At 40.4% G+C, this 23,666-nt stretch overlaps 1 protein-coding gene across 1 annotated transcript; it reads right to left on the minus strand.

Annotated features, from left to right (window-relative positions):
- Positions 1 to 6,560: 6,560 nt before the first annotated feature.
- LOC114683493 (C-type lectin domain family 4 member A-like) lies at positions 6,561 to 23,119 on the minus strand. The gene is made up of 6 exons (XM_037204164.1): positions 22,818 to 23,119; positions 21,573 to 21,689; positions 11,712 to 11,813; positions 9,231 to 9,376; positions 8,244 to 8,356; positions 6,561 to 7,074 (listed from the first exon to the last, which is right to left on the minus strand). Exons 1-6 carry the CDS (start codon positions 22,837 to 22,839, stop codon positions 6,933 to 6,935), a joined length of 642 nt encoding a protein of 213 aa, XP_037060059.1. The 5' UTR covers positions 22,840 to 23,119; the 3' UTR covers positions 6,561 to 6,932.
- Between the last annotated feature and the right edge of the window lie 547 nt (positions 23,120 to 23,666).

Raw genomic sequence — 23,666 nt, forward strand, 5'->3', positions numbered from 1 at the left:
TACCCCAGCAAAATCTTTCAAACAATATAAAAATTACAATGTGGTTACATGGTAATTTTCAAGTGAATGATTACAATGAATACAGATAAAAACATGCTTTCCATCTCCCTTACTTGATTAAAACAAAATCATCCCAAGAACCCACATGCATTCACCTCTAAGTAACTTGTTATAGATTAACAGAGTGTAAGCAAGCAGGGCATTTTCTCAGCCAGTTCTTTTGCTGGCAGGCTGTATACTGTGGTTACAGAGAAAGGACCAATCATTTTATTATTTATCTCTAAAAGTTAACTTATAAGAAATCTTAGAATAATCACAAATCTAAACTTTTATGTATGAAAAACAATCAGTCATCTCTACTTTAAATCTTTAGGATGCATACCTATACATCAACAGGAAGTTGAGGGCAGAAATGGGTACAAGGAATTAATCATCACCTTTGGTCATCAACCAATCCTAGCAAGAAAGGCATGTGAGCTAGTAATGATTGGGCTGCTTTGTTCTTGTTCCCTGACCTTAACGCGTCCTCACTCAACTGTGCGCCTTTCTAAACTTTAGATGGTTTCCTAGGGTTTTCCCCCTCAAAGCTATTCATAAAACTTTCACAGTCTAACCTTAAGTTACTTTTCAAAGCTTTGTTTCAGCTGTGATGCACTCTGAAACCTGTGAACACATTTTCCAACACTAAGAGTAAAAGAATTTAAGCTAGCTAGGCTACTAGCTAGACTCATTTTTTTTTTTTTTTTTTTTTTTTTTTTTTTTTTTTTTTTTTTTTTTTTTTTTGGTTTTTCGAGACAGGGTTTCTCTTGTGTAGCTTTGCGCCTTTCCTGGAACTCACTTGGTAGCCCAGGCTGGCCTCGAACTCACGGAGATCCACCTGGCTCTGCCTCCCGAGTGCTGGGATTAAAGGCGTGCGCCACCACCACCCGGCTTAGACTCATTTTTTTTTAACATTAACCTAAGCTACAGTCTATATGGCTCTTCAAGAGAAATAGCTGTGTGACATTTCCATGCTTTATTTTTTATCCTCTGCAGGCTCTGTTTTATCAGAGGCATTAGCAACATTTTATCCTCCCTTTACCTATGTTAATTTTCCCACTAAACTAACTTCTATCATAAACCCTATTATGTTGATTAAAAACTCTCAATCATCAAACTTCTACTTACAGTAACACCATTAGTGTATAAAATCATTGTCTCAGTTAAACAGTACAGCTCAGAAGGAAATCATCTTCATAATAATCCACAAGTAAAACTGCCCAGTAGAACGGGATATTACCAAGAGATGATCACACTGCATTAAGGGCAGTGGGGACTCCCCAGGCCCATTCTCACCATGCCAGACACCAGAGGAAGACGGCAGCAGCAAAGGTGGAAATGCACAGCAGTAGCAAGAGACGTTCTGGGGCTGAGTTCTCAGGGCTATGCCTATCCCAGATTCACCCATGAGCGTTGTGATTCCTGGTGAGTCGGCTTCCTGGACCTTAACTGTCACCTGCTGCTCCTCTGACACGGCCACTGGCACATGTGCATACAGAACACACACACACACACACACACACACGCACGCACGCACGCACGCACACACACACACATGCCACGCACGCACGCGCACACACATGCACACACATGCACACACACACACAGTTCATGTTTCTAGGTTTTATTCTACTTTTATATCCAAACATCCTGAAAACCGAGGGTTCACACTATTACCCCATTTTAATATAATGCCACCATGGGTCTCAATTCTTTCCCAAATTTCAGCATTTCTACCTACTTCTGTGAGTGAAAACTCTGTGTTCATTATCTCTATGGAAAGCCATCAAGTGATAATCTCTTGGATGCTGCCCATCACCCTCCCACGTCCTCCACTAAGCTGCCTGTCTCTCCAGGATGGGCTCCAGCCCTCAGGTCAAGCCTGTATCCCCTGAACTGATACCTTCCTCCCTTTAGCTGGATGTTCCCTCTCAGGACCAGACACCTTGATGAACTTCTTAAATCACGAGGAAGGAGGCCTCTACACTGGGCTTGTGTTCTGACTCCTTCTGCAAATCCCTGAGGAGCCTCCATTTACCCGCTAAGGCTTTAACACTCCACCAAGGCCACCTCCATGTGCAGAAGCCCTCATCCCCCTGGAAGGTACTGAGTGGCCACACAGAGCTATCCCACCAGGTAGACAGCATCCTTACCTTGCCAGTCTCTGAAATCCATACCAGCTCTGCCTTCTGTACAGAAACTCTCCTTGGCCTATTAGACCACTACACCCAATGCCAAGACATCCACAACCAAGCAACGATGCTCTCCTTATCCTACTAGACACTAATATCCTATACTGAGGTCCACCATAGAGACACTGTTTACCCATGCCTGGTCTACCCTCGGCAAGGATGCTCCTTTAAACCTTCTATGTCTCTGAATCCCAGTCCAGTATGGAGCCAACACTATGCACAGGTGCCCTCTACACCACAAATACTCTCCTCACCATGCAGATGAGCCCGCATCACTCTGCAAAGGTACCCTCCTCAATAAGCACAGTTGCCCTCCTCACCCTGCATGGATGCACTCCTCACCATGCACAGGTACCCTCTCCCTATGCATGGGTAACCTCCTCACTCTAAACAGGTGTTCTACTCTGTAGGCAAAGTTTTCTTGTCCTGACTGCCAGTTCCCAAATAACAGACAGCCACTTCCTAAATAACTGACTTGGGGACTTAATACAAATTATAAATGCTCCACCAATAGCTCAGGCTTGTTACTAACTAGCTTTTACAACTTCACCCATTTCTGTTAATCTATGTGCTTCCCTGAGGCTCATGGCTTTTTACCTCTGTCCCATTTTGTACCCAACTCATTCTCCTGGAGACTCCTCTGATACCACCCTTCCTCATTCCATCATTATCAGGTCAGCTTTACCACCTAACTTTATCTTGTTAAGATATTGGTCAGTCAGTTTGTTTATTGAACCAATCATACTGACATATCTTCACAGTGTACAAAATGATTATACCACATCACTCTTCACACTGCATAGGTGTCTTCCAACTCTGCACAGATGCCCTCCTCACTCTGCACAGGTGTGCTCCTTACCCTTCTGAATACGAGTTCCTCCATCAGGACCCTCTCCTCTCCTATTTGCAGTTCTGACTCCCAACAGGAAGTGACCTAATGAGTTCATACTCTCCTCACCATGCTGGAGCACAGACTCCCCACAAGTGACCATTTCATGGCATAGCTGCCCTCCTCACCTCTCAGGCTCAGACGTCTCACACCAGACTGCCGCTTGTAGACTCTCTCTTGAATCCAGACACTTTCTCACCAGCATGCTGACATTCCCCTCACTGCTTGGGCTCCAGTCCTGCTGTCAGGCCAGCCCTCAGCACTGTCACCCAGACCCAGGTCCAGATCATTGCTGCCCCACACCTGACCCTTCCACAGACACCTGCCTTGCCCTCCCTACACCATTCTTTATTCAGTAAGTTACTAAGTAACTGAGGTACTGCAAGGAAAGAAACAAGATATGACAGAATATGAACTCCTGTGTAATTATTAAACCAATTGACTATTTTCATGGTGATAAATATACCTACACACCACTTCACTCCAGTCACAGATGTTCAGGGGTTTTACCTTCTCAGCAAAATATATTTCTAAAGCTATCATATATCACATACACTATTAAAATCATGCACGATATTCAAGTGGCTTACAACAACAAATATTTCTTATTTGTGTATGTCCTAATGGTTTGGCTATGGGTCACTGAAATGCTGGTCAACTTCTTCATACATATATATCGATTAGGAACCAGAATCATAGAGAATCACAGCTTCTTTTAAGTTGAATGTGTAGTATCCTCCTGTATTTAGATAATCAGATTTATTCTCATCCTATGGGCCAGTGAAAGTGACCTGGACAAATCAATCAATTAGGGTTGACAACATACTCTATATAAAGGAAGATGGGTCAAAGGCTTTAAAACAGTCCTTTTACAGAGGAGTATGAAAGTACTTGGGAACCAGCATAGCATCTACACCTAATCCCTTTACTGTTTACTCAGGAGATATATGTTATTGAGTTTTAAAATGGAGCATTAGTCCCAGTGGTAGAAAAGAAGATACCATTGCAACACAGGCAGAAAATACCAAAAACTTGCCAGGAGATGGCTCAGCGATTAAGAGCACTGGCTGTTCTTCCAAATGTCCTGAGTTCAATTCTCAGTGACCACATGGTGGTCTCTACTGGCAGAAAGCCACACATGCAGATAGAGCTCTTATACACATAAAATTAATAAATAAAATACTCAAAAGTGTGCTTTATTTATCTCTGGTATTGAACTAAATTAGTGTCATATAGGTTGAATGTTGGGTGTCTGTCATGTAGTTTCTCTGGACTTTTACCCAGTTCATAGGCGGTTACCTCTCTAATTCTTTGGGATCCCTGAAGCTATTGGGAAGTCTGTTTTATCATGGTAGGCCATGATGCTTTATGCTGCTCAGTTTTCTCATAGTTCATGCTAACAAGACAATTTTTGTTGGAAACTTACCATTTCAGAAACACTGACCATGTTATTAAAGTGTGGAGCCTTTGAGCCATGAGATGCTCACCCTGGCAGGGAAGTGATATAGAAGACAGAGTTCACTCTCTTATCAAACAAACACTCACACCTATATAATGAACCCTGGTAAATCTCTGAACATCAGAGCTCAGATGAGTGCCCCCTGATTGTCTTATTCTGTATAATGCCAATCATTAACATTCTGGAAAATGATGCACATGTGGGGTCAATGGAAGTTAACTATTTAGGACCCTCCCTGACCTCGCCTGGTATGTCCCTCCCATTTCTGCTGTGTATCTTTCTACATAACAAATCTATAATCCTAATAGAGCAGAATAATTACTTCAGTGTGTCATCCTGCAACTTATAAATCTGAAGTTATCATGGGATCCTGGGACACGGCAGACAGATGACTTGAAGTAATGGCATCCTTGGGTACTCCTGGACTTGAGGCTTGAGTCTGAAATGAGGGAAGTCTCGTCAAGGCAAGGCTTGAACTTGTAGAACAATTTAATTGGTAAATGAAAGGTTTGCAGCTATGGATAACCAGAACAGCCATAAGAAACATTTTGAGAATGGCTGAGGAAATACAGGCAATGTCACGTACCATATCAGAAAAGAGATGTTAAGTATTTTCTAAGAGTGATAATGGTATAGTTTTTGTGCAATGACAATTTCAGATCATATATACTGAAATATTGACTTTAGTCTTATGTATCAAACTAACTCTCAAATGCCCTATCAAATAACATGTGCATATGTATGCATATACACACATATATATCAAATTATCAAATAGTCAACAATCATTACTATAGATGGTAGTTATATGGGTATTGATATTACCAAAGTCAACTTCTGTTTCAAAATATTTGTGACAAGAAGTTGAAAAGGCTTCTAAAGTGTTAAGCAGCATACAGGCTCCATGGGATATGTGAGTCTCTTCACATCCATCCACAGGGCAGAGGCTGCCCATAATGTGACATGCACCAACCTGAGACACCAAAAATCATGGGGGTGCCAGTAGAAGGTTGGTTATCATCTTCTTAAACTGCTGTTGATGAAGATAACCCAGCCCAAGATCAGCCACCATTAGAGGCCCACATCAGCCTCACGGCACCCATAGCACCTGACACACTAGCCATGGGGACCAAGATCCTGGAAGGTTCCTAATAGTGCAGGTATTGGGGGACACGAGAAAATGCTGAAGGAAGGGCACAAACTGCCAGAGAAAATGTGAGTAAGCACTGAGGATCAAAGTGACAATAGGTAACAATTGTGGTAGTATTGTGTTCCCCAAAATATTGTGTACTCTAATAAATTTATCTGGGGTCAGAGAACAGACAGCCACTAGATACAAAGGCTAGAAAATGGTGGCACTCACACCTTTAATCCTAGCATTCCAGAGATAGAAATCCCTCTGGATCTCTGTGAGTTCAAGGCCACATTGGAAATAGCCAAGCATGGTGACACACACCTTTAATCCCAGAAAGCCAGCCTTTAATCCCAGGGAGTGGTGGTAGAAAGCAGAAAGATATATAAGGCATGAGGACCAGAAACTAGAAGCATTTGGCTGGTTAAGCATTTGGCTGGTTAAGCATTTGGCTGGTTAAGCATTTGGCCTGGTTAAGCTTCAGACTTTTGAGCAGTAATTCAGCTGAGACCCATTCCGGATGAGGACTCAGAGGCCTCCAGTCTGGGGAGACAAGACCAGCTGAGGATCCGGCGAGGTGAGATAGCTGTGGCTTGTTCTGTCTCTCTGATCTACCAGCATGGACCCCAATAACTGGCCTCAGGTTTGACTTTATTAATAAGAACTTTTAAGATTCCTGCTACAAACAATGTCACACTGTCTGTCTGAATTTGCTTAAGAAGATCTTAAATGTTCTAACACCACACACATACACACAGACAACTAGGTTAGGTAATAGAGGGTGTTGTTAACCTGATTGTGGTAGCCACTGCCCAATGCATTTACATATCAAATCAAGACAATGTAATGTAAATATACATGATTTATTTGTCAATTATACATCAATAAATTCAAAGACAGAAGAACATAGAGAAATTGGTAGAGGGTCCACACCATAAAATTCTATCATCAAATGAGACTTTAGGAATCTAAGAATGGATATAGAGGCTGGAGTGCTTCCACATATTCACAAAGAATCCTGTAGAGTCTCTGGTATATGGGGAATTCTCATTATATAAAGAGTAAAGGATGAATAAATAACTATATATGAGGACCAGTATTATCATATGGATAACTGTTGGCTGCCTGCCTAAATTTCTAAATTTCCACAAGAAGATCTTTCCAGGTATCTGTGTAATGCTGGATAAAAATGCAAGCCCATGTCTATGGAGAATGCTTGATTCATAAGTATATTTTCTTCATCTGAAAAACTGACTTCTGTTTAGCACTGCAAGGGATGTCATTCCAGCCCCAACCAGATTTTCGATGACTTACTATAACACATTGTTCATGGTCATAGTTGGGCTCACCTCGGTGCCAGAACCTGGAAGGGAGGAAAGATCATCAGGGTGTTTCCCACAGTGATGCTGGGAAAGAGAAAACAAGAGTAAGCAAGCCTGAGTATGCAGTGGGAATTTGTGGAAAGCAGATTCAGGTGTGTACAAACCAACCGTTCTCCACTACCCATGTCTGACATGTCCCTGGAAAACAGTGTCCACTGCACTCAATATTCTCTTAACTTGTTACCTAACTGTTCTCCCAGAACACATCAGAGAGAATAATTCATCCCTAGATCTTGGTATCCGGGACTGTCATTCCATGTGCTTATTTATTGCTGAAAAGGTCTCTCCATATTCTCGTGTTTTAACAAAGTTTTTTTTTCCATTTTACAACTCTTATTTTAGAAACTGAAGAATTATTTAAAATATCTAGATAATCTACGTATTTCTATCATCTGGGACAAGAAATCTTCAATTCCTACTTTTCTTCTCTGAAGACTGAGAATGAGAATAACATTACTACCTATATCTCACAACAGAAATCAGGATAGAATATGGGAACATACTAAGATATTAGAGTTTTTAAATAATTATATAAATGTAACACATAACAATATCAGAATGTGGGTTTTTGATTATGAAAAATAATTAGTGATGGTCTTGACATTAATTTTTATTATAAATATGTTAATGAAAGTTGGAGAGATAGCTCAGAAATTAAATATGCTTGTGCTTTTCCAAAAAATGTGAGAGATCTGTTCCAAGCACACATATTGGCACATTCATACCACAAGTGACCCTAGACCCAGGGAATCCAACACCCTCTCCTGGGCACCATGGGCACCAACATACACATGGCACACACTCACAGAGAGACACAGATGTACACACAAATAAAAATAAATTAAATCCTATTGTTAAATATATAGAGAGACTGAAACATAATGAAACCCACCATGATGTAGCACCTTGGTTGGGTGCCCTGGGTACTTATCATCCTACACTCTTCAAACTCAGTTTCCTCATCTCTCCTGGAGTATCAGTGACATGTGTCTCACAGGACTCCTTGATGAGGAAATGGGGATAAAGTAACTCCATCCCCAGCACTCACACCAGGAGTGAGCTGTTTTAGTTTCATAACCAACAGCTGGAACACCCTAAAGTCTTCTCATGCTACAGGACCCAGGACTCCTCTAGGTAACTCTGGACTCACGTGGCACTTTCATTGTATGGTGTCTGATCAACCCAGCGCCACTGTCGGTGACCTGGATCCAAAAGCCCAATATAATAAGCAGCATTAGGATCCAGGATCTTGGTGATGAAATCCTAAGAGGAAAGAAAGACACAGCATTCAGCCTGGATGGAGTGCTTCTTTTTATGTTACAGAATTTTTATAAGATCTTTTAAAAGTTATTTTAACTATACAAAAGTATAGATCCAATGTGATGCACATATGGAAATACATAATAATCAAGTCCTATTCATCTCTCTAGGTCCATCAACAGTTTTCAAATTATAGACTGAACTCACCAAGTATACATTTTAGAGGAACACTGTGATATTTTGACTGACGTTTTTCTGGTCACACAGAGATGAGAAGACAAAGAAAGGATCAAGGAATAGAAGAGCCACCCCCACCCCCAGGAGTGCCATCTTCTCTGGCTGACCAGGACACAAAGTCATCACTCAGAGGCCTGATTTCCATGACACTGGAAACAATCTCAGACTCACTCCCCTCTTTTCTTCCCCAGCGCCATTCTTGAATGTTGTGCATGAGAGAATTTAGCAGATGTAAGCATTCTCCATTCACAACCTCAGATATTTCATTTCTGATGGTTGGCTGTGACTCTCCTGATTTGATCCCTTTTCCCTAATCAACTCTGCGCCCTCCTCTGTTAGGCAGTAGGTACTACAGGAAGCATTAGAGTGCTGAAATCACACACTGCTCTTTCAAGCAGAAACATTTCATCCTTCCCTCCACCTCAGAGGTTGCATTTCTGTTGCCATGGTTCCTTGTGGGTTGTTCAGCTTCACTGAAGCAGGGACAAGGTGTAGAATGCCAAGGCTGAAGCAACCTTTCCAGCTTCCTGATGGAAAGCCTTCTGCCACATCAGCAACACCCAGGTCAACAAAACTCCCTCTTAGTAAAAAGAGGCAGACAGCAGGCCAGGCCCAGGCCCCACTCTCTCCCAAGATGCACCTGCTCTTTCTGACTGTGGATCACCATCAGATGAGCACCCATTCTGGAGCACTTCTCCTCACTCTCTCTCCAAGATGCTGGGCCAGTCGCAGTGAAGTAGCAGTGGGAACTAAATGGCTTCCAATCCTTTGGGCAACAGCTCCAGACTTCAAGTTTGTGGGAAGAAGAAAATGTAAGTGCAATGTCATAGAGTCATTTTAAAATCTGCTTGATGTGAAGACCACATGGAAGCTGGGACTCTGGACTCTCTGTCAGGTGCCAAGAAACCCCAGTCTACCACTGTCGACACCAATGTCAGGGCCCCTTTATCCTAACGGGTTGCTGTCAGGAAAACTGAGTGTATAGAACCCTCAGATGCCCAAGACATAATGCAAAACATTCTGGGTCTCCAAAGAATAGAACTCATCATACCAAGAACCAGAAGTTCTCATATTACATAAATATATACATATTTACACATGAAAACAATAGATGCCACTAACCAAGGAAACAAATTTTCAGAGTTAGCAGACATTTTTAATTAGTGATGATAAAAGTGGTAGTCAATATATTATAACAAGCAAGATAATTAATTATAGGTTTAATCTAAAAACTTTAATGCCTATGATATTTTTATTTTCAGTATGGAAATAAAAAGATTCTGGAAAAGGTTTTAAAAACATGTAAACCAACTCTGTGAGTTCAAGGCCAGCCTGGTCTACAGAGCAAGATGGAAGACAGGCACCAAAACTACATAGAGAAACCCTAACTCAGAAAAAAAATATATATATGTAAACCATGAACAGAAAAAGATATAAAGAACTGAATGGAAATTTTATATCTGAAACACATATTTTAAGTATTCCAGGATGTTAATTGCATCCTGAAGGCAACAGAGATATCAGGGAACCCTCAAGGAAAAAAAAGTGAAATGAAACAGAAAAATAAAGTCTCATGTAAGAACCCTAAATATCTACAAATGAATGAAGTCTTCATAGAAATTCCAAGATTCTTCATAAGATAAATGAACAAAACAATCTCAAAATTTATAAAGAGAGCACAAAAAAAACTGGATAGCCAAAGCAACCATGAAGAAAAAAGAATGATGATGGAGGTATCTCCAGACCTGACTTCAGGCTACACTTTAGAACATGGTCCCACAACAAAAGTACACACATTGATCAATGAACACAAAAGAGAACCACAAACATGAACCCACACAGCTACAGCCACCGGACTTTCACCAGAAATAATTATCGGAGGAAGATAGGCTCTTCAACAAACTGTACTCAGAAAACTAGGTACTGATGTGCAGAAGAATGAATCTAAATCCAAATCAATTCTGCGTGAAAATTGACTCTAAAATAGAGTTTAAATGGATTAAACACCTTACTTTGAGGCTTGGAACCCTGAAGTTGTTACAAAAAAAGTAGACAACATTTCAAGATGTAGGCATAGGCAAGGACTCCCTGAATGGAACTGCCGGCTTCTTCACAGCAAAGGATCCAGTAAGGGAAGAGAGAAGAGATCTGCTGAGAAAGGCAGGAACCCCAGACAAGCTCAACTGGTCTAAAGAAACAAGTGTTTCCCAAAGGTCTCTTGTCAAAGACAATAAACAAACTGTGCCTATTTAGGGCCAGATGGTGTATTCCAAAGACATCTCAATTACAGATGTTAAAGACAGTTGAGAATCTTTACTTACTCGGGGGCAAACTGATGGATTGTGTTAAGCACTTCCCTCTCTTTCCTAAACCTAAACAATACACATTCATCTGTCCACCTTCCAACTTAGTTTACTAGAAAAACAAATTCTCTATTTAAATCTTGAGTAAATTACACTTTGTAGACACTGAAACTGAGAAAAACACAAGAACATACACAGACCAGCATAAGAACACACACACACACACACACACACACACACACACACACACACACACACACTTATGAAAACACTTGAGGGACTACAGAAATGGCTCAGTGGTTAAGAGTGTGTACTGCTCTCACAGAGGACTTAAGTTCAGTTCCCAGCATCCAGAGCCTGTAACTCACAACCACATCTAACTCCAGCTCCAGGGATCTGACCCCCTCTTCTGCCTCTGCAGGCACTGCACTCATGTACACCAACCCACACACAGTAACGTGCATATATACGTATATTAATTAAAAATGAAATCTTAAACACACACAGTTGAGCATGACTCCCTGGAGACGCTCACATTCACACCAGCAGATTTGCTTTATTCTTTCTGGAGCTCCTTTCTGTTTATAATAAAATTCTGCTCAGTCCAGTATTACTTCTCCCTCTCTGAAACTCTTCTTTGTTGACAACTAGGCTGCCACACACTCCAATTGTGCCTGATGGGAGACCTCTAAAAAAAACTCCACAGGCAGCTGGTATAAAGTGTGTGGTATGAAGTCATGTTCCCATAGTGCCCATTGCTGATGGAGCTACCCCAGAACCTTGTTGGAAATGCTGGTTTTAGGCACATTAAGTTTTACCTTTCGAGAGTGAATGCTGTTTTGTACACTCCAATTCAGTGTAATTCAGTTCTTTTATGATTTCTTTTTCATCAAGAAGTTGAGAATATTTTTTAGACAAAGCTATAAAACAGAATAAAAACAATTCATTTTTCTGGTAGGGCTAAGACTTGACTTTTTACTTTCACTTTCTTACATTCTTTGTAGAAACGAAATGTATAAATGTCCAATTACCCGAGTAGCTAAAACCAGCCTGGGAAAATTTCCCCATCAGCACAGAGTGTGATAGCTTTGGCCCTAGCACTTTGGAATTAGAATAAGATATAGAATAAGAATAAGAATCATGTCATCCTTAACTATACAAGTTAGTAGAGTTGGTTAGTTGGTTGGTTAGTTAGTTTGGCTTAGTTAGTTGGTTGATTGGTTGGTTTAGTTAGTTAATTAGTTAGTTAGTTCATTGCTAGTCTGGGCTACATGAGACCCTACCACAATAAAGACAATTTTCCATTACTCCACAGTCAAGATTACCCTACTCCTAGTGATTAATGACCACAGATATTTTCAGGAAGAGCTGGAAGGACAGGACAGAACCATGACCCTGGGGATTCTTCAACAATTAATGGAGGGTAAAATAAAGACTACATCTTAGGTGATAAATTCTATTCAGTATGTGAGCACCCCAGGAAAGGTGAGGGAAAATGAGCTAATCCAGAGCAGTTCCAGGATATCTGAGCACGGAAATAAAAGCCCAACACTGATCAAAAGGACTTGGTTTTCATCCTCTTCTTTCCTGTATCTCCCTCCACCCCAGCTAGCTCTGACTTCCCAGTGTCCCCACTCTTTCACGGAGTTCCTAACTTAAAACTAACACAACTTTCCTCGAGAAATTGAATTTTCTTTCTTCTCTTCCTCATCTCCCACTTGTTCCTGGAGTCTCTAGATTCTGGCTTTCCCTTCTGCTCATTTACCAAACATTCCTGAACTAGATGTCAATGGCTCCTCATGTCCACTGATCACTCATCTTCCTGTGGGACTTCTCACATTACCCTGCCCACTTCTCTTCCTCCTTAACTGTTGTTGGGAGACAGTGGCTCCCCCTGGTTTTGCCTGGTCCTGTTTGCTGCTGTTTCCTGTGCTCTTTCCTGTTTCCTTCTACACCCACCTCTCTTAAAATGGAATATTGCATCCAATTCCTTCTGCATCTCTTTCTCCTCCAAATTCCTCTTCTTAGTGATATTCATTGTCCTGGGTTGTTGGGGTGGGGGTGGGGAGTAGAAGTGGTTGATTTGTTTTTTAATCTGTTTTTGTTATATGCTGCCTATAAGCAAAGGTCTTCTAAAATGTACACCCCTTTCCTAAAACATGTTAGCATGCATCAACTGTGGGGCGTTTAGCCACCACCCCCACAGTTCCCCAGAATTTTCTTGAGTGCAATCAGCAGGAAATATTAGATAGAAGGATTTATAGCAGAGAATCTTGCGGAGATAAACAGATAGAAAATAAAGAATAGCCTCGAGAGGGCCTGGAACCTATTCCAACGGGCCCCGACTGTCTCTGGTCCAGGGTTTTTATAGAGACACCAAGGGGTGGAGCAAAAGAGCAAAAGACCTCCTCCCCTAGCACAGCCAAGTGCAGACCATCTCAGACACCTGCACTCAGGCCCATGGTCCTGATCATCCTCTATTCCGACCTGCTGGGTAAAGCCACGAGGAACCCGAGAACGGGCTCCCACAGGTCCCCCCTTCTTAATATATAAAAAAAACAACTATTAATGGCTTACAGCAATCTCCATAGCTGTTACACCTCCCAGTATGGGAGTAGAGGATGATATAGATGGCATTTCTCTTTTGAATTAGGTCCAAGGTGACTACAGCACTCTTAGCTGCCTCAAGCCCTTTCTAAACCAAAAACTTAAAAGGCGACTTCAAACTTAAAGAATCCTTTAGCTTCATCATTACCACTAACAGGTTAACATAAATATTGCTATACATAGTCACAATTCTCTCAATCTTACCACTCAAAGCAAACTCTTAACAGAACCATTTGAATTAGCATATATGGTACTATATAGTTAACAATTTTCTCTGTCTTACAACTTTAACTCAGTCATTTGAGTTTTCTTGTTAACAGAACATAGGAAAAACTTCGATGTATTCACATCAAACTTAAACATTTCCTCAACTCCACAAAACCAGGATGCATAAATATCAATAGGTTTCTGCAAACATAATTCAATCTCATAGCTCCTCCTTTTCTTTATAATTTTTAAACAAAAACTCAAACCTAGTTAGAGGAACCCAAACTTATACAATTCCTACAAACCCATATTGAAAAACAATATTTTCAATCTATCCATTAACACTTTGAAAACTTTTAGCATAACATCCAAAAGCAGTTTCTTAATAAAACTCTTTACACACTTTAAAAGTAGTCTCTTAGTATACCCCATTTGCATTTCTTACTAACAAAACATGACATTAATCCACTCAAACAATTTTTGAAATTAGACTAAGAACTATTAACTCTCTCTTTGCTTTATAATTTAAGCAAAATCTCAAGCCTAGTTAGAAAACCCAAACTTTTCCACTTAAACAGTTCCATTTGTAACACAAAACCAGTTCTGTACGTAATTCCATTTTTACATAAACAGTTCCATAAAACAATTCATAAATCACCAGTTAATAAAGCATATATGCATACACAAAACTGCATCTTGATTCTAGGTAGAAATAAATTTCTTCATTTAAACAGTTCCATTTTTAACCCAATTCCAGAAAACAGTTCCTAGGTCATTACTATGAGTAAACTCAAAATTGTCCCATTGCAATGAAATCTCTATTGTTCATTTCTTAAGTCTTAAAATTCAAATGATAAATTCTGGTACTAACCTTCCAAATATGAGAAATCCATAACCAAAATCTTTTTGTAATTTTATCTCATTTTTAAGTTCAAAAAGTTCAAACAAGAAAAATTCTGGTATCAGGCTTTCACTTCCAAATATGAAGAGACGTTTTTTCAACCAAAACTTTTTGCAGTTAATAATTTTTGTTCAAACAAGCATCTCTGAACTTTTATTCTCAAGCCAGAGACCTTTTTAGGTACAGTAGTATTCTAAACCGCACCGTTTTTGATGTTAGCTCAGGTTTTTCTGTGTTGTGTCGATTTTCCACGGATCTCAGCTGCGAATGCCTTGTTGTGCTGGTTCTGGCGTCCGCCATTCTTAGCTTCTTATCGGCTTCTGGAGCTTTTGAAACCATTCAGACTGCCTACTTTGCAGTCTACTAGGACTCTATCTCCTGTGTCTCAGGTGTTTTCACCATATACATTAATAGACTCACACTTAACATTTACACTTTTTCACAAACTCACATATAACATTTTTTGCCTTGCAAAGCATTTAAGACTCATATTCAACATTTACATGTTTTTACAAACTCACATACAACATATTAACATCTACTTATTTATACTTTAAGGAAACTATAGAACTACTTTAGCAAATATATTTCTTATTAATTTTTATATACTTATATTCATTCCATCTTACTTCTTATTTGAACTTACATTTACAACTAGCATCTTACAAGCTTATTACTACATGTCTTAAGACTACCTTAGATACTTCTTACAAGCTTATATTCTTAAAGGAACTCTATAGATCTATTTTACAAACTTATATAGGCTACCATTAGCATATATCTAACTTAGTAAACACCTAAAGATTTCTTAACACAGATATAACAAGACAGAATTTTTACAAACTCACATATCTTATTTTCATTTTTCTACTTCTTACTCTTAATTATTATCACCATCTCTATTAGAAAGATTCTCTTAACTAGACAGGAAGTACGTACATCATTTCTAAGTTTAGAGTTTATAGTCAGCTTTGTTATAAAGCACTGGGATTTAGTGAGTGTTGTCGTTATAGAGTTGTGATACTTGTTGCTAGGGGATTGTAACATTCTTGGGACGAAGCCACACTCCAAAATTGCCAGTTCTCTCAGCCGTTCCGGACCAGCAGAGATGCACTGTCAGCGGTAGACAGTTTTTATCTAGAGGCTGTCCCTTCACCCAAATTCATAATAGTTCCCCTGAATGCCTCAATTCAGACAAACGTTTCTATTACAGCAGCACTTTTGGTTTGTTCTATGGAAAAACTTCACTTCACGCTGAGGGTGAAATTACCGTATTTAGCTGCTGTAAAGCTCTTCGCCAAACTGCACAGCTATTAGGTGATATAAGGTATTTTTCTAAAGGAGCTAGTAAAGCCAAAAGCGGCACAGCTCCGAACTCTTATTCCTCACTGTTTGCATTAAACCAGTGACAAAACCTCAGAAACACTAATCGAGCCACTTTCATTCTGGTTCCTTTATAGGAACGTCATTGGAGCTGACTTTTCTTAGTTCCACACTCCTTACCAAACGCTCCTGTAACCACCGAGCTTCATTCTCCTCTTGCAAAAAAACACAAACATGTCCTTGACCCCATATTAAAACAGGATCGGGACCCTTCCATAATCCCGAGCAGAGATCTTTCCATTTCACTTGAGTTTCAGGATTTAGTATTTTCACTTCATTAGCTTTAACTCCTGATGTTATTAGCAGCTGTGATATTTAGCATTGATTTCTTATAAGGAACTTTCAGGTAAAGCAACTCTTTTGTAAGACAGCTAGATTTTCTGAAGTTTGTTTCCTTGTCTCCTTACTAGATTTGCAAAGGAATTATTCATTGCAGGCAGTTTGTTTAAAAGGCAAAAAACTTTTTTAATTTCAACATAAGTTTCTTCATATCTAAGACAACATTCAGTGTATAAACTGTTTTCCCTTGTTTTCTTAAGGATTTTAAAGTGGCTTGTTTGCTCTTAAAGGTAGCTTTTTGTCATCCAACTACAATAAAAACTTTGCACAGCTATTAGGGTAAATAAGGCATTTTACCAACAGAGCCCCAAACCGCTAAGCACCTAGTTCTGTATCCTTTCAATCTTTCACTGGAACTGATACTTAAACCCTTAGACGATTTTCCTCCTTATTTTTAAAAGCTGTATTTTAAGTTTACCATGAATGTATTTTCAAGCTGACAAAAGTGTTTCAGGGCAATGTCGCCATCTTTAGCGGAAAACTACCTTTCCCAGAATGCATTTCCCTTATATCAGTCCATAATAATATCAGTCCCTTATATCATTTCCCATATTACTTTTTGGGTCTGAGAGTCAACTGGTTCTCTTTTACCAGACTTGCTTACAAATTCTTGCCCGGGAGGTTTGAACAAAGTTTTTTGCTTTTGCAATGGGAGATTTGAACAAGCATTTTACATTTTCAGCTATGGCACATTGGGAAGTTTCTGGTCTCTCCTCAGCTGGCTTTAACAGGTGTTTCAACTTCATCAGATACTGGCCCCCGAATCAGAACCACACCTGCCTCGTTAGCCAGCATTGAGGCTGGCATTTCTGATAGCAACTTTGCTCGGGCCTTGTGCTTGCCTTAGCCAGTCAGTGAAAAACAAGATCATTTGCAACAGAGCTTTTCCATAGCTCCTTCAGAGATTTTCTCCCACTGATGTTATTCTCATTTTGCTTGTTCCTTCCCCACCCCACCCCCGAGATGCAGAGCTTCAGCTATCTGTCTGCAGCTCTGTACTTCTGCTAGCTGCCTTTGGAGGTAGGGGCTTTTTTTCTCCCCCGAATCTGCCTCCAATTCTAGCAGCTTTTTCAGGTCATACATTTTCTGGGGAGGTATTTGTCCCTTCTCTGTTTCTTCAGAGTCTTTCTCCAAGACAGTATCCAGTTTGGTCTCAATTTATCCCCTCTACCCCAGAAACGGTTTCCGACACTAGAGTGGCGGCTTTCCCTGCTACTGAAGGTAGGAGTTTTTTTGTCCGTTTCTGTTTTCGGGGTCTGTGTGGTTTGCGTACAGACTGAAAAATTTAACAAGGGAGGTTTTTGCCATTTCTAAACTCCCATTAGAACAGGTGCTTTGCATCATCAGGCCTTCACCTGGCCCAGTCCCCCAGTGGGTTGTGTTTGCTTGTCTGGGTGCTCAAGGACAGAGCTTATGCCAGAGGCAATCACCCCTCAGGGCTACACTCCCTCATCTCATCGGGAGTCAGTTGAAACAAAGCTTTTCTCAAAGAGGTGCTTTCTCTGACAGAAAAGCAAGCTTTACTCCTGGATAGTTCTGTTCTGCCCTGGCTGGGCTCTTTCCCCAGACAGCGTTCTGACTCGGCAGCACAACTGCTTCAGACACAGTTCAGCTTTACTGTTTTCCCAGAAAGGTTCTTTCTCTGATAGGAAAGTTTTTCTCAGATTTTCTTCGCAGCTGTGGACCTATCAACCCAGGACTTGTAGGAAAGCACACAACTGTGCCATTCCCACAGGCTTTAGTTTTGTTTGTTCATTAGCAATCTTCCCCTGGGTCCTGCACCTTCCTGCCTCAGCTCTGTGCTCCAGGAAGTTCACAATTGCAGGAACCCTAGTATCCCCGAAATGCACTCCAACTCAGAGATACTGGCCAGTCACCTCTGAGTTTTTGGTCAGAAGCAAGGATGCAATGCTAACAGTTTGCATTGCTTCAGGGGAACTTTGCATTAGGACTATTAGGAGCACCTTTTCATTCTGAAACACTCACTCAGAAACAAAACCCTTGATGCCTCAGCTTGGCTGGAACTGAAAAGCTTGGTTTTTCTGCTTTTCTCAAAGTTTCCGGCCCTTTTGGGCTCTCGGTAGCTCTTCACCCACTCTCCCAAGCGTTTCCCCTCAGGGTACTCTGACCCACTGTCTTTTACTAGCTTGAAGAGACAGAGCTTAGCCTAGGTTTTTAGGAAACTGTCCCTGCCTCCTGCTTTGCAGGGAGGGTTTTTAAAGCTTAAAAGAGAACTTAAAGGTTTTGCTGTCTTAAGAGGTTTGTTGTTTTCTCTTAGAGCTAATCACAGGTGGTCCCCATACTAATATCTTTAGGTGATTCTAATTTTTGTCCTTTTGAAAGAGTTCTGAAAAGCTTTAGTTTTTAAGTTTAAGAGAGCTTTTGAGAAAGATTAAGGCTTTTTAGAGAGATTTTTCCCCCAAATTTTACAAGAAAAGCTTTAGAGTTTAAGAGAAAGATTGTTTTCCCCAGGAGAAAAACCAACTTTTCCCAAAACTTCCCAACTTTAAATTTTGACTTCTTACACCCCCATTTTTGCCTCAGGGAGAAATTACTTTCTCCTGCCACTTGGATTTGGCATTTCAGCTATCCCTAAATCAAAAGCTTCCATAGGAAACTTTTTCTTCCCCATAAGCTCAAAGAAGAGCTTATTTTACTAACCATAAAGCCCAAAGAAAGATTTTTTTCCCCAGTTTGCTTTCATAGCCCCCAAAGTTAGAAAATTGAAGAGTTTTTCTGTCTAGTTGCCTTACTTATTCCTACACAATCTTACACTTCTAAGTTTTTCCTACACTATATTACTACCCTATACCTTATACTTATCACAGATAGAATTTGAGAAAGGGATAGAAGATAGAAAATTTTGACAGAAGAGAATTTTGCTGCAGCATCGGACATCCTTCCAGTCTGCTTTCCTTTTCTCTTGAGGATAAAACCCCTGCCTCCCAAAAATATATATAAAAAATATTTTTTCAAACACCGGCATGCTCTTCCACTGGCAGGGCTGACAGCACTTTCCCCAAAAACTCTGTAATAAAACTATTATTTTCCTTTATCTTTAGTCCCTATTACTTTGTCTTTAGTCCCTGTTCATTTGTCTTTAGTCCCCTTTTTTATCTTCCCCCCTTTTTTTTCTTTAGTCCCTTTTTTTTTTCTTTTTTCTTTAGTCCCTGTTCAGATACCATTCTGTGGGGCGTTTACCCACCACCCCCACAGTTCCCCAGAGTTTTCTTGAGTGCAATCAGCAGGAAATATTACATAGAAGGATTTATACAGGAGAATCTTGCTGAGATAAACAGAAAATAAAGGATAGCCTCGAGAGGGCCTGGAACCTATTCCAACTGGCCCCGACTGTCTCTGTCCCAGGATTTTTATAGAGATGCCAAGGGGTGGAGCAAAAGACCTCCTTCCCCAGCACAGCCAAGTGCAGACCACCTCAGACACCTGCACTCAGGCCTGTGGTCCTGATCATCCTCTATTCGGACCTGCTGGGTAAAGCCACGAGGAACCGGAGAACGGGCTCCCACAATCAACTAAACTGTACATCTGAGATTTAGGTGAACAAACAAAATTAAATCATCATATTCCAACTCAAACCTCCTGCTCATCTTCCTCTTCAAATTACCTCATGACGGCTAACTTTATGAAATCAGAATATTAAAGTCATACCTCACTCCTCTGTGTCCCCTATTCTCAGCTATCCATATTGACCAAAAAGTCACCTCTTTCTGTCCAAGTTATCTCCTCTCCTGAGCATCACTCACATGATCCTTGGATCAAACCCCTAGTGCTGCTCAGATGGATTCTGAATTAATGTCCTAATTTCTCCTTCCCTTCGTTTTCACACTCTGTAAGAGCACACTTCTCTAAGTCAGTTTTAATTTTATCATGGCTTGCTTCACATTCTTCAGTGAATCTCCATGAGTATGGCATATTTGAAACACTGGACACACTCCTTATCCTTCCCCATGTGAATATCCATTTAGACTATGCCTTTGCAGTTCCCTACTAAAGAAACTGGTCTGTGTCTACATCACCTCATCTGAGCTGCCTTTAAGAGTTCTTTGGCCACTAAAATACACAAAGGGAAATGTGTGTGTGCTCCATGTTGGGCTTGGCTTACTGCCACCATCCATCTTGAAGGTCTGAAGTTGCCATGGGAAGCTGGGTTGTCTGTTACTGATGCAGACTCAATGAGAATGAGTAAGTTCACCTAGGACCATCGGAATCTCCCAAGAGAGACCAGTCTCTGTGAAACCACCAAGCAAGAATAAATAAGTAGTTCAATTAACCTACTAAGTTTTAAGTTGGTTAATAGTTCAGCAAGAGCTACTAAATAAAATAACATTAGAGGGGATACCTGTGTGATATAGTATGAGCTATATTGTAATCTATGTCCAGTTTTGTCTGCTCCCTACAGTTTCATGCTTAGTTCTCCATGTAGCACTGTACATGACAGTAATGTGTACTTATATTTGCCCATGTTTTCCATGCCCCCACGTGTCCAGGACATTGCTGGCACACACAGGTCTAGGTGTCATCTGCTCCAAGCTTTTCTTAGCCCCGTGTGCTTACATCTTACTTCTCACCTGCACAGCATTTCCCATGCAATTTGATAAGCACTGGTTCACTTGACTGTTCTCTAGTTTCCTGAGACTGGGGACTGTTGATCTTTTTGGACTCTCTGACATATGGCCTAATATATTAAATGGATATTATTAATTATTGAATGAATGAATAAACATCTACATAAAATATAGTTTATGCTTTTTATTTTTGATAAATTTCAAAGCCAATCCATAGAGAAATCACCTATTTTCTAAATAGCTTCCAGATCTCACATGATCTGGAACAAAAACAAATGATTAGAAGGAACTCCACAGGAGCACTGTCCCTGGAATAGCTCTGACCATCCCTTCTCTATCACCCTGATCATTCAAAAATATAAATATTTGTGCAGCCAATGAATCTGGCTTCTAAATACTGCTGAGGAAATACAGATTCATCCTCAGTACTGGAACCTAACACAGATGCCCCAGGATTTCACTCTGTGACACCAACAAACACATACTTGCTTCTCCAGTGAGATTGAATGACTTTTAGAGAAGAGTTATTCTGAAACAGAGAAATTCCCAATGTCATCCATTCCTCCACAGAGTGTCTGTCTCAGGTTTCTGGGTCACCATCTGTCTAATGAGTCCCTTTCCTACTCTGTGATATATTCTCCCAGGGGCATACTTACTGATCAGAGCAACTGCGAATAACATTTTCAATAGCAGTAAAAATATTATGAATGAGATGAGGAGCAATTTGGAGAATCTGTGACAACTTTCATGAGTCCTGGTCTTCTTTTGAGGAGCTAAAAGACAAACCAAATTCATGTCTTCAGTTCTGTTCCTATTTCCTCTTCTTTCTCCTATTTTACTCTTTGTGCATGATAAACAATAAAAACATGATGTTTGAAATAATAGGAAAATATAATTGGAAATAATTATATTCCTTATATATTATATTTATATACTATATACATAATATATACATATGTAATTTATGTTAATTATAAAAAACATTACATTGTACATAAAATCATTCATTCCTGACATTGAGAATGATTGTTCTCAGTCTTTTGGTATGTATCTTTCCTAAAGTTTAAAGCTTTTACATATAAAATACGTGTTTTCCATAATTAGAACACCATCAATACAACTTAGTGACCATCATTTTCTTTGACATTATATCATGATTTTTTCCATTATATTTTTATGTTCTATTTTGAGACAGTGACTGGTATGTACCCCAAGTTGACTCCAATTCATTTTGTAGTCCAAGCAGGCCTCAAACTCACAGCAACCCCCCTGTCTCTAACTCCTGAGTTTTGTGATTACAGGCTTGTGCCAAAACAACTGGATGGTAATTTTTCTGTATCATCATGTCTTCTTTATTAGTTTTATTATGATTGCATAGTATTCCATTATATACTTTTAAAGTTTCCAGCTTGCTTCCAACTTCAAATATGCAATAGTCAAGAAGTCACATTTTATGATAAAGTCACCACGTTTTCAGTCACCAATTCTTAATGAGTTACAATACTTCCCAACCATGGATGAGGTCCTGGGTTCTGTCCCCATCACAGGAGGGAGAGATCGAAAGAAAGTACTCAACACCTGGATGCCAACAGACTATGACATGTCACCAGATAGAGGGGAAATCAGTATGTATTGGTTTAGCTTTGAAACAATTTGTTACACATGTACGTGTCTGTTTATATGTAAAAAAGGATACCATAACATGGGTGGTGGGATTTTCTCTAGATGGCAAAAGACAACACCTTCTCTTCTCCATTGTACAATCCCACAACCTTTCACATCTGTCTACAGGCAACACACTTGGTTGACGCTCCAGTGACCCAGAGACATGGCCAGTGACTAAGATCATCTTTGTCCTTTACACCATCACTCACTAAAAGCAGCAGAAAATGTTTTCTTACCTGGAAGAGAGTCTGCATCCATGTCTGTGGAATCAAGTTTATTCCTGAGGTCTTGTTAATATAAATGTTTTCTGAAAATGTGTTGAGAACCTGCCCTCATAAAATGTATGCCATTCCTCTTTAAAATAGATCCTGAATGAGAAACAAATGTGGCAGCAAATTGTCCCGATACCAGCTAGAGATGAGAGGCAGCAACAGACAGCTGCCCTGAGCATACAACATGAGGTCCAGTCCCCTGACCTGCAAAGGGAGAATCACAGATGGAGAACACACCCAGGATCTGTATACAGTCATAGAGATACCAAGAACTCAATGGAGGAGAGAAGAAAACAGGAAGGAATGGAAAAGAGGAACCAGGCTGTTAGAGAAGTCAAACTCCTCACAGAGTTGAGATTCTGACACTCGGTCTGAGCTGACCTCTACAATAAAGCCTCCATTTCCCATCTTGTGCTGTGATTCCTACTCCCACAACCTGAAGAGCTGCCTCTTAGCCTACCTGAAGCTTTAACACCACACTCAAGTCGCCCCCATGGACAGAAGAGTTCTTCAACACAAAGACACCTAGTATACACCCTAGACTGTCCCACCTCATGGAGTCAGTGTCTTCACCCTGCTCAGTCTCTGGAACCCACACCAGCTCTATCTGAGGCATGGATACTCCCCTTAACCTGCCTGCGCTCTGACACCCAGTTCTTCCTCACCCCATCAAGGGTTTCCTCGTTCTCTTGAAAGTCACTGAGTTCCACCTGTGTTTTCCACTCCCACATTCTGTACCTTGCCTGGTCCCTGGAACCCACTCCTGGTTTACACTCTACAAGAAAGGTCGCCTCAGACTGCTGAGTCTCCGGA

This window comes from Peromyscus leucopus, chromosome 3 (genome assembly GCF_004664715.2).
Source record: "Peromyscus leucopus breed LL Stock chromosome 3, UCI_PerLeu_2.1, whole genome shotgun sequence".
Taxonomy (NCBI): Eukaryota; Metazoa; Chordata; class Mammalia; order Rodentia; family Cricetidae; genus Peromyscus; species Peromyscus leucopus.